This window comes from Thunnus maccoyii, chromosome 13 (assembly GCF_910596095.1).
Source record: "Thunnus maccoyii chromosome 13, fThuMac1.1, whole genome shotgun sequence".
NCBI classification, from domain to species: Eukaryota; Metazoa; Chordata; class Actinopteri; order Scombriformes; family Scombridae; genus Thunnus; species Thunnus maccoyii.
In genome coordinates this window covers 31585587-31605399 of record NC_056545.1, presented here as the reverse complement: position 1 = coordinate 31605399, position 19813 = coordinate 31585587, and the positions used below count along the sequence as shown (strand labels likewise).

General features: G+C 39.3%; 1 protein-coding gene across 1 annotated transcript; it reads left to right on the top strand.

The window, feature by feature from the left end:
• Positions 1–6859: 6859 nt before the first annotated feature.
• Positions 6860–15996, top strand: smfn (small fragment nuclease). Its single transcript, XM_042432040.1, has 7 exons — positions 6860–7130; positions 7688–7771; positions 7851–7928; positions 12187–12298; positions 12391–12499; positions 13183–13236; positions 15531–15996. Exons 1-7 carry the CDS (start codon positions 6891–6893, stop codon positions 15652–15654), a joined length of 801 nt encoding a protein of 266 aa, XP_042287974.1. The 5' UTR covers positions 6860–6890; the 3' UTR covers positions 15655–15996.
• The last annotated feature ends 3817 nt before the right edge of the window (positions 15997–19813 follow it).

Below are 19813 nucleotides of genomic sequence, written 5' to 3'. Positions count from 1 at the left end.
ACCAAAATTTAAGTAAATTAGAGATTAGGAAGTGTTCAACTCTCAGTGCTTTGTTCACGATTATATGTGTCCTCTGTTGGACCAAAATGCATTTATTATTAGCATGACAACCTTGTGTTTCATTGTGATATCAGTGGTAGCCAGTTTTTAGTTTGTCTTGGGCCCAAGAAGAAAAAACTGATCTGAGATCTCAGGAAAAATAAAAATAAAATATAATGCTCCTTAGTTAGGATTCCCTTTAATATGGTTCCAACTGCCCCCTTGAAACAGTGCAACATCCATATGTCAGCATCCCGACAAGATGAAGGCATCCGCAAGCAGCAATGATAATCTGGGTGGCAGATGAAGCAGCTCCATGATGTCACAGATAGAATCATGCCTAACAAGAGAAAAAAAACAGCCTCCACACAAGTGTGCAGAACAGTTATCACACAGTCTGAATTTCCTTGTTTCATTGTCCATCACATTAGAATTGCAAGAATTAAGTCTGCACCCACACAATTAAACAACTCTTACAATGACTAAAATAAACATTGTAACACTTTCTATGATGCCCATGTCTCCAATGCATTTTAAATATTCATATAATGTGTTATAATTATAGTTACAGGCATTCATAAATATTAATAATGCTTTATAACAATAATCATAAACCATTATAAATCATTTTATAATGGCATATACGTTCAAGTATCATATCAATAATTTTATAATGCATTATAATCACTTATCATTTATCATATCGCTTATCACACAACTTTTTTTAATGAGTCACTTTTGTTGATCAAATCTTTACATAAAAGTAAAATTTACAGCTTCAGGTAAAATAGAAATTGTTTCAGGTATTATCTTCCTTAGAGTGAGTTTTCTTTTTTTGGGAAATAGTACATTTGTGAAATGTAAATGTCCATCATGCAGTTGTTCATTTTGGGTACTCGATTCAGTGTTTCCCCTATAATAGTACAGACCTGGTGGGCCACCAGGCCAACGAGTACCCCCGTCAGGCCCAAAAATATTTTATTAAATGCCAAAAATAACGCCAAATATCCATTCATTTGGAAATTAATAACGTTTGGGAGCCTCTGAGCAGTGCTGTTTCGAAATGCGAGTCAACGTCTGTGTCTTTCCCTGGCAAACAGCTAGCGTAGCTCCTTTTAAGGAATAGGGCAGTGTGTAAGCGAGTGAGTGGTTAAGTGAGAGAGTGAGCGTCAGAAAAGTGATGGTGAATGTGAGCGGAGCAGAGGAAAAGGTCAGCAGTAAGGCCGTATTCAGACCAAATCAGCGGAGGTGTATGGGAGTGTGGGCGTGTTTATTTGTCCTCCAGAACGTAACTGCTGTGAAACAATCAGAAAATAACATTTTATTGATCTGATTTACCAACATTCTAGCTACCAGCACTTCCTCTTTTCATTCACTCTCTAAATTGCTCGACCACTGCTGCTTTCTATTTCTCTCATTCTCTCTCTTGCTAGTGCTCTCTCTCTTGCTTTCTCATCTTTTTTAGAATGAGTCGGGAAGCAGACAGCAAAGCCTAACTTTACTTTTAACGTTAGTTGTCGTTAGTTAGTAAGTTGTCAGTCTGACAGTAAATCTACAGTACAGACTACAGTGTGTCAGTAAATAAATGCTGCAGCTTGGGGGTTAGCTCTGAAGTTAGCAATGACGGGTTAGCCTAACCTGAAGACACTAAACAGAAAAATAGAGAAGGAGAAATGTGTGGCTGCTAATCAATATAATACACTATGATCCTTGCAAAAATAATGTCAGAGCTGTGAAAGTAATGAAAGACAAAATGATTGGCTTATAATTTTAATACAGAATTGTGGAAGTAAAACTGTTACTTTTTTGTCCTGTTACTGTGAATGTCACGGGGTAAGGAATGTTCTCCCCTTTTATTCTGGAGGAGGCCTACTTCCTTCTCCCATCCTGGCTTAAATCAGAATAAGGTAATACTCTGGTTCTTGGTATGAACAAAACACATTGAGTGGTCAAAGGCCACATCCTGCTTTAGGGCCCTTGGTCTCTTGAGCCTCTGGGCAATGTGACTCTCATGTAACACACATGTGCATGCAGATGTATATCTCATGGCTGTGTGCCACTGGCTATAATCATATAAGCTGATACAATGACCAATCACAGATCATTTCTCTGTTCCTTCAGAAACTATAATAGATTAGGCTTGCTCTTTGTTCATTGAGACAAACTGATGCAAATCATTGTATTCTGTCTCCTCATTGTAAAAAAATAATTTTTAATCTTCAACCCAGCAGTGTTTTGTGTATTATTTCTTATGTGTGTTTAGTGTTTTCAGACAATTTCCATGACATTATCTGGAGGTCCCACTGAGATGCAGTAACCTGTTGCCCATTTCAAGGAAGGACAATCATCCTGGTGGCCAGGGCAGTTGCATTAGGTAACTGAGGAAAACCTCGACTCTATCTCATAGTTTTTTTTTCAGAGATGCCTGTGATCTTCCTTCCAGTGAAATGAGATGCAGTAAGTGCATGTAACTCTTGGTGGATTATAGAGATTTGGCATGTTAAATTTGCAGAAATTGTATTTTGTTATTTTTTCAAATTCTAAAACTGTATAAGTGTAGTTTAAAGCACACACTGATTGTGGTTGAAGTTTTTGTTTGTTGGTGTTTGTTGTCTCGGTTCTAAACGTAGAAAAGGGAATTCCATGGAGAAATTTGCCTAAGGGAGAGAAAATTGGTATTCTCTTGCCCAAAAGTGCACAGAACAGGGAGAGATTGGGTCTCTTGCCTCCAAGTCCATTTGGCGTAAACCGATAAAAAGCGCTAGAGTGAGTTGGGAACTTATAATAAGGAACTTATAACTTATAATAATATAATAAGGGGCACCACCCGAAAACTGGGAACAATAACCAAACAATAAGGTAGTCTCATAAACAATTAATTCACTAATTCACTAACTCAGAGCTAATATCTGGGATATCAGCACCACTAAGTGAACAGTGAAGGTTTAAGTCCGAGCTCTGACTCTCTCAATCAGCCACTTATCACAATAAACATATACAATAATGACAAAATGACTTCTCTTTAAAGCTATAACAGTATTTATTAATCTTCACAAGAATCAACAAAGTCAACAAATGTTTCAATTAACAAACACTATACTATCAACTAATACTAATCAAACGACACACATAAGACAGCAGTTGTGTATGGTCAAAACCTGTACACAAAAGCGTGTGTGTGTGTGTGTGTATGTGTGTATGTGTGTATGTGTATGAGTGTGTGTATGGGTGACAAAATGGCCACTGTGATCTGGCCAGCTGACGTCACACGATCTTATGATGGTGGATGTGATGTGGTGAGATGACACTGCACAAAATTTAAGGTGGCTGGTGTGACTTTGGGAGGAAGTCACGTCATGTGAGAACCAACCACTTGGTATAGTGTACCGTCCTTCTGGCCCATACTCTGAATTTTTATCTGAATTCTCAGAGTTTTTATTAAACTTAGTCCTTTGTACAGATAAAGTAATTATAGTAGGTGATTTCAATATTCATGTAGACATCGATAATGATAGTGTTAGCACTACATTTATCTCATTATTAGACTCATTCCCGCTGGAAGACCACACAGTCTTGGCTAGGATCTCATCATGTTTTACCGATATATCAGCATGGATGAAAGAACGCCACCTTCAACTCAACCTCTCTAAGACTGAGCTCCTTGTCATCCCAGCCTGTCCTCCCATACAACAAAACATCAGCATCCAGTTTGAATCGACCCAACTCATGCCCACAAAGTCTGCCCGGAACTTGGATGTCATGATTGATGACCAACTAACCCATAAGGTTCACGTGGCCTCAGTTGCTCAGTCATGTCATTTTTCCCCGTACAACATCAGGAAGATCAGACCCTACCTGTCTGAGAATGCAGCACAACTTCTGGTACAGGCTCTCGTAATATCATGCATTGACTACTGCAACTCCTTACTTGCAGGCCTCCCCGCATGTACATTCAAACCTCTGCAGATGATCCAGAACGCAGTGGCACATCTGGTCTTCAACCAACCCAAAACAGCACATGTCACCTTGCTGTTGATATCCCCCCACTGGCTCCCAGTTGCTGCCTGCATAAAATTCAAAACCCTGACACTTGCTTACAAAACAGCAACTAAAATGGCTCCTGCCTACCTGAATTGCCTCATTCAGGTCTACACTCCGTCCTGCTCACTACGCTCTGCCAATGAAAGGCACCTGGTACCACCACCACAACGGGGCCCTAAGTTGCTAGCTAGACTCTTCTCCTCTGTAGTACCCTGGTGGTGGAACGAGTTACTATACTGTTTGGTAACTCAGGGACTCTGAGTCCCTCTCAATCTTTAAGAAAAGATTAAAGACCCGACACTTTTGCGAACACCTCTGCTCTTGAGGGACTGAAGGTAGAGAAAAAACAAAAATACAAAAATTTAAAGAAAAAATCTACTTCTATGCAATCTATGCATTGCCTTGGTGCACCCCCTGTTGGCATTTACGTCCTATCGGACTCAAACTTAAGCTTTATGACACTTACTCATGTTGTTGTCTCCTGACTAGATCCCTGCTTGTGTTGTATCAGTCTTAGATGTACGTCGCTTTGGATAAAAGCGTCTGCTAAATGAAAAATGTAAATGTTGATGATCCATAAGAAATCTCACTGTACTATTCCTATGAAGCAGAATCCCAGATCACGTGTGTTGGTTCCTTTGTGGAATAAGGGACGTGATATAGCTGTAAGGAACAGAAATAGAGAATATAGAAAATTAATAAAACATCCAATGCTGTGTTATGCAGTGGAATATAAGAGACTAAGGGCAGTAGCAAGAAGAGTAATTAAAAATGCAAAAAGAAACAGTTGGAGGAGATTTTGTGAAACATTAGGCCCTGAGACTCCTGTAAGGCACCTGTGGTCAGCTGTACACGGAATGTCAGGACTTTATAAAAGAAGACCTATTCCAGTTTTACAGAATGGTGAGGTGGAAGTAGTATCCAAAAAAGCTAACATGTATGTTGATGTTTTTCAAGCAGTGCACCGCTCTGGAAATCTGGGAGTTGATGAGGACCAATCTGATATTAATTAATCAGTGAAAGTTGGATAGGAGTTCAGAAAATGACAATCCGATAAATTTGTTTTTTACTATGAAAGAATTGAGGGATGCTATTTACTCTGGGGCAAACACTACTCCTGGGAGAGATGGGCTGTCTTATGAATTATTTAAACATTTGGATGATTTTGTTCTAGAAGAAATTGTAGCTTTGTTTAATGCGGTGTGAGAAGAGGATTATTCTTTGTGGTAGGAGGGACTGATTAAAATTTATGATTTAAGAGATAGAGGTAGAATGTTCAATTGGATTAAAGATGTTCTAACAATACAGTGGGTGGGAAAAGTTCAAAAATTGTTGAAATAGAAAATTGTAACCTACAAGGAAGTGTAATTACCCCAGTCTTATTTGATATAATGATAAATGATATATTTAGGAGCATTAGAAGAGGGTTTGGACAGTCTTTATTTGCAGATGATGGCAACATTTGGAGAAGAGGAAGAAATACAGAGTTTACTTTAAAACAAGTTCAAAGGGCTTTAGAGGAATGGGCAGACAAATGGGGCTTTAAAATCTCACCAGCAAAGTCTAAATTAATGATCTTTGGTTTCAGAAGAAAGTTACCTAATCTTGGGCTGCACATGTATGGACGTTCACTAGAGAGAGTGAAAGATTTTAAATTTCTGGGTGTTTGGTGTGACGAACAATTGACTTGGGCTGTTCACATAGCAAAAATACTGACAAAATGTAATAAAGTGTTAAATGTAATGAGAAGTCTGTATGGATGTGATTGGGGGGCAGAGAGGGAGACCATGCATTTAATATACCAGGCAATGATAAGATCTGTGCTTGATTATGGCTGTTTTGTTGGCTCTGCCGCTAAGTCAGTGCTTGGAAAATTAGATATTCTGCAGACCAAGGCATTGAGACTCTGTTATGGGGCTTTAAGAACCTCCCCAATTTCCTGCACTGCTTATTGAAATGGGAGAAATGCCCTATGCTTAAGGCACATTAAGTTGGGGCTGCAGTACTGGGTAAAATCAAGTGGCTCCCATCAAACCTTCCCCGTTAGGTGTCTTTTGCAAGGGTCATGGGATTCAGGTGGCAAGATCAAAAACAGACCATTTTTCAGCAGTATAAATCAGTGGGCCAGGATACTGAGAATGGAGCAGGAAAGCATAGCAAAACATATGGACTGGTTATCTGTACTTCTCTGGCTAATGCAAGAGCTGGACATTAATCTTACTTTTCTTTTTTTTTTTTTTTACAAGAAAAGGATAATAGTGTGATAGCTTCAAAAAAGAGCATTATCTAAACAGAGTAGTGGGATTTTATTTGAAAATATCACAGATGGCTGTAGGCACCCAGAGAGTGGGAAAGCAGGATTTGGCGTGTATGGGGCTGAGCTTGGACTTAGGATCGATAAGCGTATCACAAGTGGAAACTCACTTGCGCAAACTTTCAAAACAGAACTATTAGCAATTCTTTGGGCTTTGTGGTGCAAAGAGAAATAAGACCAAAGAAAGTTCTCATTTGTTCTGATTCAGCAGCTGCTCTGACAGCTTTAAGAGGAGGTAAATCTGGGTTCCTGGGCATGCTGGAGTTGAGGGAAATGAAATACCCGATTCTATAGCAAAGACAATCCTAAAGAAAGGAGAAATGCATGTACCACCAGCTAATCACGAAGCAGTTTTACAGTTCCTGCAGAGGGCAGTAATACACGTAGTAGCGCCCACACTGCCAAAATTTTACAAGAAGAAGAAGAAGAAGAAGCCCCTTGAGAGGAATGAAGTAGGGTTTTTTTTACGACAGCTCAGAGCGGAAGTTGGCCCAGGATGCCGGTCTGCTTGCTGAATTCGGCGTGGGTCCTCGCGGCTCTGCGCAGTGTCTGCAGCAGACAGCTCTTCCTGTATCATTCAGTACCATTTAACCGTGTAAAAATAGCCACGACCACACCGGGAACACGTCTCGACTTTACTTCCAGATTCTGTTCCGATTTTGACGTCCAGGTGGCCGGAAAAAGCAGCATGTCGTCCCCTGCGATGTCACAGAGGATGGTGTGGGTGGACCTGGAGGCAAGTCACGGCGCTCATAATGCATCCAGACTCACTGAAACGGGCTTGTAGCTGTGGAGTTAACTTACTGTATGTACGTTAGCTAATGCTACACCAAGCTAACCAGAGAGGGTGTAAATATGTTGTTATCGATTGGTATCTAATTTGTGAACAGCTGCACCGCTTTGCCTTCTGAAAAACGTTTGCTGTTTTTTGTTCAATGAAGTTTGAAGCCTTTTTAAAATGTGTAACGCCTGCTTTTGAATACATTTGACATTTAAAGATTCTAGTTGATACGATATTATTGAAAAAAGTGAGAGTAACCCAGCAGAACCTTGCCCTTCATGGATGTGTGAAGCATCTTTAAGTCGCCAAATTCAGTCGTCTTTGCCTTCTATTACCATCATAATACAGATGGACCATCACTCCCACCGCTGCCATGAATGTCAAAATAACACATTATGTGCATTATGTGTGACAGCAGACTTGTGTTGTGAACACATGCATATTATATAAGGAGTAAAGTGATGTTCCTTTAGATGACTAAACACATAACTATGTCTCTATGTGTTTTTTAGATGACAGGTCTGGACATTGAGAAGGACAAGATCATTGAAATGGCATGCATTATCACAGACTCCGATCTGAACATTCTGGCTGAGGTAATATAAACATTAACACCATTGAAGTGTTATTTTCTATTTGTCATGTAAATTAAACTCTTCTGTTTTTGGTTGTCAGGGGCCCAACTTGATAATTAACCAGCCAGATGAGCTGCTGGATGGGATGTCAGAGTGGTGTAAAGAGCATCATGGCAAGGTAAGCTGTCTGCTCAGGGGCTTGAAGAAAAGATAGATATGAAATCACATATCACATTTGCACATTTCAACCATTTTGCATCTTAAGACAGACCCCAGTCTGATGTCAAACAAAGCTAGACGTCAGCTTAACTATTTTTGAACTGCCATCCATTATGATTTACTATTCAGCTGACAGCACTGTCAGCAGCCAATTAGGAGAGCTCTGTGGTGCACCAGGATTTTATAACTTAACTGTGAGCAGGGCCCACACTTTTTATTTCTCAGACTGTTTGGAAATCTAACGTTTCACGTCACAAAATATGAACAAAGGCATTAAAACATGGGTCTTGAAGGTAAAACATGAGACTCATGTAGGTTATAGGAGTTCAGTGTGGAGTGGCTGCTCTGCAGGTGAACTGTATTACACTGTAACACATAACACTGATATCAGCCCCGAGTTGGTACAAGTTAGGCTGCGATGCTGGGGACATGTTGTTTAAGGTACTGGTGAGACAATGAAATACAATCCAGACACCAAACATTTGTAGGCTAATACTCACAGACAGGATTTTACAACTCTGGAAAGTTATTGCGGGGACAACTGATTTATCTTTGTCATGACAGTTGTGAGATAAACAGTGGGGGTGTCACGATTCTCCAAATCCACGATTCGATTTGACTTTCAAGGTCATGATTTTCAATTTTTACATTTTTTTTCAGCACTAACAGCGATGCCATTGTTATACTATTGAGTCTTGTATTGTAAAGATCAACAGATCATTAGTTTTATGCCCTGACAACGCTCATTTATATTTTCAATTTCAGTTCATACCAGTATTTTCTCTAGTAGTGGCTGAGGCCTTTATTTACCTCAACTGCAGAGGGTACCAGGCCTTTATTGGAAGCCGGCTTATGGTAGAGAGAGGCCTTTATTCCTAATTCCCTCTGTTTGATAAGTATATTTGCTCATATTTTAGTACGAAGCCTCCCTGTTTTCTGATCTGCTTCCGTTTGCTCTGTTAAATTTTTGTTACTGCATTATGCTATTAATACAATTAAAAGCCTTCATTTCCCGACTTTTATTGTGAAACATTACACAAACATTTCAATTTAACTTGTGTGAAGTATGACCTGTCATGTACCGGAGGGCAAATAAGGCCAGTGTCAGTTAAAAACTAAACAGATCTGAGGTAACGTTACGCTGGATATAAACATTAATAGCCAGTTAACAACACAGCCAAATATCAAATATTAATCAGCTGTCTCTTTAGCTCCAAGCTAACTTTCTTCCTACCACCTCCAGCTAGCCGTGCTTTCCTCGTCAGCTAACAGCAGCTCACGCTTCTGTTTTTTCCAGTATCTGATTCTTTTCAGGTCAGTATCAGAAGGTCTTGCAGCTTTCGCTCCATAATTTTCCTCCACATATTGCAAAACTCTCTCTTTGAATTCGACATCAAACTTCCGTCTAGTGGGTGCCATGTTTGCTCTCTACAGTGTTGTGGCATTGGCTAGTCACTGACACTTGCACAGGTCCTATATGGTACTTCAAATATAGCTACCGCCATCTTGTGGCCTGCAGCAGTGCGCAGCAACACCTGATTTGGTCTGAATACGACTTCAATCCATCCTTGGTTTTTCCCTCCCCAGCCTGTATTTGGGGCCGGCCTTTATTTGTTCGTGTCGACCACACTCCTGGCCATTATTGGAGACCCGGCTTTTCATTGAATACTGGCCACTATTAGAGAAAATACAGTAATGTAATCAATATTATCTTCTTTAAAAAGATAGGCTACATGGTGTGATATAACCTCCCTAATTTGGGGGGATGTACCACACTAAGGCCATAATAATAACTTATTTCCCCAGTCAATTGGGAACAAACTGTAAAACACAAAAACCTCTAAGAAACTAAGTTTAAGTGTTGCACTTTTTAGATAAGATAGATTAGATAGATAAGATTCGTCTCACAGTCGGCTGTACATAGAGACCAGCTCATTATCCACCTTGTCACTGTAGGAAAGAGGCATTGATTGTGTTTTAAGAACGTTTCATTTATGAGTTAAAGATTTGGGAAGTTCGAATCTGTCGATATATTTCCAGCTTTGCCGAAGTGTGTAGCATAGCTTGCAAACTGTAGCTTTTCTGTCAACAAAGCATTCGTTGTTTACACAACTCACAGGGAAGGCAAAATGTTGCCACACTGGTGACTTCAGGGAAGCTGGAGGGTTTTCCAATTCTCTTGTTTCTCCATCATCTCTGACTTCAGCAGTGGCCATGGTGTCTCGAGAAGTAATGCAGCTACAGGCTACCAGTAAGCTACGCTGTGTTGTCTTTGAGATGTTGTTTATTTTTTTTCTTCAGGCACGCACAAGTACGTGGGGGTGGAGAGAAAAAAATACAGGGGGAATTACGATCCTTCTTTTGATTTTGAAGGTCGAAATTGAACGCTCATTTCGATCGATTTTTGGTTTAGAATTGAAATCGTGACACCCCTAATAAACAGCGGCAACAGAGCGTTCACATTACAAAGTAATCCACCAGGATTATGCACCTGCATACACGCAATAATATATTTCTCATAATTGTAGGTAAGGTGTATGAAGAGAGAACATCTTTAATAATGTTGAGTGTAAATAAAAACAAAAAAATATCTATATAAAACACGAACCACAAGCAAATGAACTGATGCATCAACCTGAGGTGCTCACTGTGATTCAACTCTGACTGAATACCCTGATTCAGGTACAGCTCTACTGTGAATTTTGCTTTTTCCCTGTCCTTAAAATGAATTCAGCATGTTTGCTAGTGTTCACTGTTCTGCAGAGCTTCCATTGTGACTATGTGGAGAGATTAAATGATTGCTATGTCTCAATGTCAACATGGCAGCAGCATAGAACAGCTGAGCAAGCAGTAAAGATTCCCATTTGATGGTGTCTGATAGGTATTGTTAAAATGTTCTACACTGTTCACACTCATATGTATGTTTTGGTAAAGTTTTGCTGTGATTAACCCAAAACAAACCCACTGTGTCATTAACACCATGTCCACAGGAGGCGTTTCAGCTGCCAGTCTCACATCTATGTTGCTGAACAGATACCAGTGTTCCCCCTATAATAGTACAGGGCCACCAGGCCAACAAGAACCCGAGCCAGGCCAAAAAATAATTTTTTAAATGTCAAAAATAACGCAAAATATCCATTCATTCAAAAATCAATAGCGTTCAGGAGCCGCTGAGCAACGCTGTCTCGAAAACGTAAGTTAACGTCTGTGTCGTTGCCTGGGAAACTGCAGTCTCCTGACACACTTTAGTCTGTACTGTACATTTACCGCCAGACAACTTACTGCTAACCTTTTCCTCTGCTCCGCTCGCATTCACTGTTATTTTTCTGCCGCTCGCTCTCTTGCTTAACCACTCACTCGCTTACACTCTGCCCTACTCCTTAAAAGTTGTCTTCAAATTGTTTTCTCAATCCATCAAGTGCACCCTCCCAAAGTATTTTGCAGAACAGAGGAAAAGGTTAGCAGTAAGTTTTCTGGCGGTAAATGTACAGTACAGACTACAGTGTGTCAGGAGACTGCAGTTTCTTCCAGTTTCCCTAACCCTACCCCCCCCCCCCCCACCCCCACCAGGCCACACCACTCAACCTAGGGGAAACACTAGATACTGTGCTTGTGCTTCACACATGTAACAGCAACCCAAGGTTTCTTTTTAGGTTTCATGTCTATTTCTTCCTCTAAACGAGTCTAATTACAATTGTGTTTGGGCTCTGACCAAGTGTCATTTTAAATTTTGGTAATAATTGAGTAGGAATACAAATTTTGTGGCTATGGCTTCACATAACACTATTGGTTACTTTTCTCCATATCATAAAGAAATACTTTAGGCCACTTGATGGATTGAGAAAACAATTTGAAGACAACTTTTGCAATATTGTAAAGCAACATACTGTAGATCTGAGTTGTCTGATCAATAGTCCCAGCACATAACCTCCATAAAACCACAACTTTTCAGCTCTACATTTCTGAATGTGTACAGATTAAACAAACAAGATGTGTTAATCAATAAGCTTCAGACGTGTTTTTATGTTCATACTTAAACTTTGGACAGAGCCAAGCTAGCCGTTTCCCCCCTTACTTCTGGTCTTTATCCTAAGCTAAGCGTTCTGTATCGATCATCTTATCTCATCACTCTTGCCAAGAAAGTGAATGAAATATCATAACTATTCCTTTAAAGTAGTGTTTCTATTAAAAGTGTTCAGTGCAACTGTGTATTTTAGTCAGGACTGACCCAGGCTGTACGGGACAGTAAAATCACCCTGGAACAAGCTGAGTATGAGTTCCTGTCATTCGTCAGACAGCACACCCCTCCTGGACAGTGTCCCCTCGCTGGTGAGTTACTTTTTAGCACCAGCAGCAGAACTTGAGTATTATTCAACTGATTTGCCTCCTACAGTCACATTCCATGATTCCTCTTCCTGCAGGCAACTCTGTGCATGCAGACAAGAGGTTCTTGGACAAGTACATGCCACAGTTCATGTACCACCTCCACTACAGAATCATTGACGTCAGCACTATCAAGGAGCTTTGCAGGTAGGTGTGTGTGTGTGTGTGTGTGTGTGTGTGTGTGTGTGTGTGTGTGTGTGTGTGTGTGTGTGTGTGTGTTTGTGTGTGTGTGTGTGTGTGTGTGTGGAGTGTCTGAGAGTTTGTGTGATGTTTGCTAAGTTGTGGAAAAGTTCTCAGCCTCTGGACATTGTAATGAGGCTTTTTTCAGTGAGTGCTCTGTTTTGTTCAGATGAGATTGTATTAGAGTGTGAATGAATATTTGAATATATTCCACATTTGTCCCTCCCCTGTTCCTATGCTCTGTAATGCAGAGGTAGCCTCATGATATGGAAACACTCCTATGAACACAATCTATTGTAATTTGATTTTTGTCTATTTAGCTTACCTAAAGGGTACTTTCCTTGCTCATCTCATTAAAGCCTTATTGTTTATCCAAGCCTTATTAATGATCTTCTCTGCCATTCATCAGTTTGCATGTCAAAAGCCCACTTTTAATGTTGCTGAGTAGGTTTTGTAATTCAATGATCAAAGTGTCTCTATTTAGCAGTTAATCATAAGAAAGATAATATACATAACATCTTAATGTTATGTATATTATCATAACATAAATATATCATAACATATCTTAACATAAATAACATCTTTAATGTTGCTGGGTATGACAAGTTTAACGCAAACTGAGATTAATTTGGTTTTGTGCTTTCTTTCAGACGGTGGTTTCCAGACGAGTACAAGATGGTACCTCACAAGAAAGCAACCCACAGGTAAACAATGAGTAAACATCAACAAAAGCCTGTCAGCTGAATCTTTCTTTAATGATCACTCCAGTTTATTTAAACTGAGTAGTAGTAGTTTAAGCCTATTGTTACAAAAACACTACACAGTAACTTCTGTGATCTGTGAACACAGTGACATCACTAGTCACTAGTCAGTCAGACACGTTGGTACAAATAAACAGTTAATCCAGATGACCTAAACCACTTTATATGGGGTGAAACTGAAAGTGAGTGTAATGTTGTGTTCACACCAAACGAGAAGCAAATTTTCACCATTTGTCACTCGCACAAGTTTGAATGCAGGAACATTTTTTATTGGCGTAATTCGCACAAGTCTGGCCGCAGGATCATTTGTTCTTATTCACCCCAAACAGCCAGCGAGCAACGGCAGGCACCAACTAGTCCCCACCCGGACAATGGGAGCCAGCCAGTGATGTTACTGAAGCTCAGTCTGCCTGCAGTTATAAGGCTCAGTCCTCCTGTTAACAACAGTCATACCGACACTTATCTGTAAACAGTGAGAGATACATTAGCAACTCTTCTGCATTAACCTGTCACACAGAATTCCCCCCAAAAATCTATTTATTTACTACACTTCCCAGATGACAACCACAGACAATAAACAAATCAAAAGGATGCCGGAATAACTACATCATGATGCTGATTTGTGAAAGTCTGAATTCATTCTTTTGCAGGTCTGTCCACAAGATGACAAGCGAACAACTTTTAAAATGCTTATTTTCTGAATGGAGTTTGGATTGATTAGAGCTATGCTTTGCAAGCATTGTAGCTGCTCCATCGACACTCAAAATAATGTAATCTAAAGGCATAAATACGGCAGCGACACATTTATACACATAGATATCTACTAGTGTAAATTTAAAATTATGTAAAGTCACTGGCATTTAGGTTGTTATTGATGATAGCAGCTGAGGTGGGTGTGTGACTCCGGTGTTTGCTGCAGTTGAGGTTGAGATGCAAAAGGGAAGATAAATCAATTAAAAAGTTTAGAAAAACAAACTCCTCCCGCCAGTGAATGGCTACGGATTACAGTAGAATGCGGTGTGACTGGTATAGTGGTCTGGTGTATGTTTACTCCTCCAGAAATCAGCAGCAGTCTGTTGGCAAGCCGCAGCTGAATCTCCCAGTCCAGCCCCATGGTATGCATGAAAGTTTTGCTGAAGTTGAATATTTTCAACTTGTGTGAATATGTGAAAGAGGCAAATTTCACGTCATTCACACCACGAATTTCACGTATTTACTGCCACAAATACACGCAAACTTTATGTTGACTTTATATGTAATCTCATCGCATGAAAAATTTGCTTCGCATTTGGTGTGAACACAACATAAGTATAAGCGTGTCTGTAAACTGTGATTGATGTTTACAACAGACAGCTTGGGTAAACGTTTTTCTGCTTAACTTTAGCCCCTTTAACACATGTAGTCTATCCCTGAAATGTTCAGGAACATTTCCTGTATGGGGTCATATGTGAATGAAAGCAGGGATCGATATTTGTAAGTTATAAGAATGGTGTTCCACAGTCTTGGCATTGATTCTGCAAGTCTCTGGAACTCTTCTGGAGGGATGAACACCATTCTTCAAAAAGATATTCTCTCATTTGGTGTTTTGATGGTGATGGCAGAGAGCGATGTTTAACACATCAGTCCAAAATCTTTTATAGGTGTTCAGTTGGGTTGAGATCTGGTGACTATGAAGGCCGTAGTATATGATTCACATCATTGTCATTCTCATCAAACTATTCAGTGACCCCTCCTGCCCTGTAAATTGGGGCATTGTCATCCTGGAAGAGACCACTCCCATCAGGATGGAAATGTTTCATCCAGAACAACTTCGTATTGATTTGCAGTGATCCTTCCCTCTAACAGGACAAGTGGAAAAAAAAATAAATGGGTATCATCCAACATTACTGACATATTGGTACCAAAACCCCACTTTGTTACTGCACAAAAATATTTTAAACAGTGTAACTTTGAAAGATAACCACTTTAATTTTGTCACTCAGCCTCATATGAACTTTAGCTAAACTTTAGAATGCATCACTTACACATTGAAATTGCTTTTAGAAGGGATCTCTTTGTGGTCTGTTTAATCAGGAGGAACAACCAACAGATCTGATGGCCAAACCTGCGAAAATAAGATCCAAGTTGAAATGAACTGCAGTGATCCTTACTGTTTGGTCTGCACTCACTCTCAATGTTGAGAGTAATATGCACAATACACAGTTAAAACCTGTTAAAACCTTTGTTTTCTCCTTTAGAGCCTTGGACGACATCACAGAGAGCATTAAAGAGCTGCAGTATTACAGAGCCAACGTCTTTAAAGCTTCAACAGAGGAGAAGAAGCGCAAGATTATAGAAAATGGAGGCAGCAACAAGAGTTAGTACACATGAGTGAGACTATGGAGCCTTCAGTGTTCTGTGGCTGTATTTCCAGAAGGAGGCAGTTTCATCATTCAGTGTGATTTATGCAAATGTCTTCATTGCTTTTAGTTTTTGTTCTTATTTAGCTCCATAATGATCCTTTGTTTCAGTATTGTTCAAAAGTTAACTTAAAGGTTTCATGAAAGGGAGCAAGATTCTAGTAAAAGTTTATTCAAAAGAAACCTATTTTCCAAGTTTAAAAGAGAAACTTTTGTATTAATTTATCTTTAGTTGGGATTGACTTTTCATTTACCCTTGTTTTTAAAATGAAACCAAATAAAGTCAGTGGTCCCTGAGGAAACACTCCAGTCCACCTGTGTCACTTCTATCAACCAAATACATACAAGCATAATAATCGCAACAGGTTCTAAAATATGTAGTTCAAACAAGTGCAATGACTTAAGAACACACAAAGATGTCATATGTGTACTAAATATATTTTTGAGTGTGGTGTTGAAGGACACTTGTCCCACGATGCAGTGCACATCAGAAATAGTGGAGCAGCTTACAGCTGGAAAAGTACAAATCATAGACAGTGATGTGACGGTTGCAGGAACCTAGTGGATAAACATGAACAAACATTTTGTATTCTGGTTATTGAGTCTCCAAATTTAAGACAAACTGTACAGAAACTTTTCAAGGTTGAGGTTTGATTGATGTATGGAGATATGTATATTATCACTTCCTGTTAGTACAATGTACAATGGTATGCTGTCGGAACACAGCCGTAGAGACACAGGACCAACACCGGATGGCAGTGTGACCTTTGGAATGATTTAAAGTGGAGCACAGTGTCTTGTTGTGCTTAACAGTCAGAAATCAAAAATGACAATGTTGGGAACTTGTGAGTGGCCATGTATGAAGATCGATGACTACAAATCAGCTGTGATGAACATGAATTCATAGTGTCTAATGATGCAGAAGTATGACTCTGTGTGTGATTTAGTGTCATCTTTATTGTTTCCTGTTATAAGGATCAAACTCAAGAGCTCAATGTACACATGGTCGAGCATTCCATCAATTCAAAGTCCTGTGTTCAAAGTTCAGGATTCATATCCATCAACTGATGAAAAAGTTAGAATTTACTGTCCTAGTTTGTTTAGTGCACCTCTAAGGTTTAGAGTACCTGCATTGTCCACTTATTTACTGTACACCATTTCACTCTTTCAAACTTCTCTCAGGATTTCCTTCATCTTAAATGAAGACATGAAACTCATATGATATTTTGAGCTATTTTATATTGTATTTTGAATTTTAAAAAAAAGACCTGATAAGAAGTCGATAAGTCCATAATTTGGTTAGATTTATTTTATACCATTAAAATAAAAATATCTATTGAGTATTAGTTGAACAATAATCTAGATTACATCAAGTTTTGGCTGGATGCTGTTCGCTTACAATCACCTTGCAACCTGACAGAGCTTGAAAAGTTTTGAAAAAAAAGGAATGGTGAAAAATTGCAGTGCCCACATGTTTGAAGCTGATAGAGATATATCCACATAGACTTAAGGCTGGCATTTCTGCCAACGGTGCTTCTACTACAGTTAGTAAGTAAAGATAAAAAACAAATACAACAAAAACATTTTCACTTGCAGTTAGAAGAATGAAGACCAAAAATACATAAAAATGCAATATTGCAACTGTGCAAACATCTACTGATAAAATCTGTAATGAGCCAATATTGGGTGATATCATTGGGCTGCTGATGTATCGGTCGGGTTCTATTCAAAACGTGATGGTTCTCAAAGCTTGTGAGAAGGACAGAAGCAGCTTTTGTGCTTGTTCACTTGTCAGTATAAATTTCTTCACAGTGATGTGATCTTATTGTTTCCCATGTTTTGGTGTCCTGTTTGAGGTGTGTTGCAGTCATGTATGAAGACATCTGTCCTTGGAGCTGTTCTTGTACAAATGGAAGAAATGCACACTCTCATGTGTGAGAGAGAAGGAAGAGGCTTTCAACAGCACCATATTTATAACCTTGACATGAGCGCTCCCAGTCTACATTAAGAAGCCTCATCAAAGTGTCAAACAGTACACAGTTTCAATTACAGAAGGCTCTTTAACCGAACAAACGATTTTTAAGATCAATGAGCTGACTGACACACACACACACATACACACACACACACACACACACACACACAGTATTCAGTAAACACTACCTGTACCCGTCAGACTAGACTGGATTTTATTGTAAGTAATATGAATTTTGGAGAAAAGACATGTTCCCCTGCTTTTTCAAATCAGTCAATCTGGTACAGTATCTCGGGTTTAAATTTCAGATTGCATCAGCTGTGCGGGTGTGTGTGGGTGTGGTCTGTACTTGGCGTTGCAAAATTTGATTGTTGAGTCATCCTAAACTCTGCCATCTTCATCCCACCTTTGCTTCCGCAGCAAATTCCCTTTCCTTCTCAAATACAAATCGATGGGGTAGCAGACAACTTGTGCTTTTCACACACACACACACACATGTGTGGACACTGTGAACATGTGACAGCTCTCAGACTTGAGAGTCTCTGCCTCCCAGATTTGAGTTAATCTGACAAGGCAGGTCATGAAAGGGAAGGTGAAAAGCCTCTGCTAACCCAGCTTCAAAGTGAGGGAGAGAATGTGGAGATGGATAGACAGTGTTCTGACCTGGATAGTGTGCATCCATGCTGTGGTGTGAAAACTCTGTGGCCGTTTCCTGACCCCTGACGTGCAGCCAAGCTGTCAGTCAAATCTTTAATAGGTTTGTTTTTTTTTTTTTGTTTTTTTTTTCAACAAACTGGTTGAGACAGCTGCTTACCTTATATACTACCAGGGGCCACAGTTCATTAAAAACTAAGGCAAAGTCTCTGCAGCCACCATCATACAGAACAAATCTTTTTAACCTGAATAGACTGGCTACTGTAAGTACTGTATTTGGGCAAGTAAAGTGCAGCAATTATTAATGTCTGACAGGTGGTATTATTTGACGAGAGTGATAAATAATAATAAAAATAATTTTCATGTAGCAATATTACAAAGTGCTCTGCAAAAAGATAAAACACAAAAAGATTAAAAACAATACACAAAAAGATAAAATATAATAAAAGAATAATGAAATATAAATGATAAAATGAAATAAAATAAAATTCACACATAGATAAAAGCTTTTTTTTTTTAAAAAAAAAAAAAAAAGAATGTTTTAAGAGCAGATTTAAAATCAGTGATAGATTTAGCAAACTCAGTCTCAGCAGGAAAGTCAATCTAGACTTTGGGGGCCCGGACTGCAAAAGCCTGATCGCCCTTAGTCACCAGCCAGGCTCTGAGAATGACCAGCAAGCCACTACCAGCTGATCTAAGAGGGCGCCCACACAAGGGGTTAGTAGATCTTTGATATAATTAAAGTAAAATTAGTTAGTAAAATTTTAAAATCAATGCGAAAATGAACAGGAAGCCAATGCAGGGAGGCTAGAATTGGAGGTATATGATCTTGTTTTTTTGAATCAGTGATAATCCTAGCAGCAGCATTTTGAACCAATTGAAGGCAATAGAGAGAAGCCTGAGTAATACCTATGTAGAGGGCATTACAGAAATCTAGCCGAGAAAAAATAAAGGCATGGGCAATGCTGTTTAAACCCTCAAAGGATAAGAAGGATCTAATTTTTTGAAATTAACTCAAGTTGAAAGAAACACATTTCAACAACCTTCTTAACTTGGTCAAAACAAAGGCCAGAATCAAAGTAAACACCCAAATTTCTTGCAGTTTGCTTCATGTTATGTGATAGGACTCCAAGATTGCAGGCTATCTGACTGAAAGAATTGGGTGTGGCAAATAAGATAAGTTTTGTTTTGTCTGTTTGAGGAAGTTTGAGGAAGTTGGAGAAGTCCAGCAATTGATATCAGAAAGGCAGGCGGTAAGTAGGGTTAGGCTGTTATTAGTGGATTCTAATGGGGCATATAACTGTTTGTCGTCAGAATAACAGTGATACTTAACATGATGCTTAATGACCTGATCCAAAGGCAGCATATAAATGGAGAACAGTAACGGCCCCAAGACTGACCCTTGAGGAACGCCATGAGTGAACTAGGAAACAGAAGATGATGAATTTCCAACAACATCAGAAAAGGTTCTATTAGACAGATAGGAGCATAA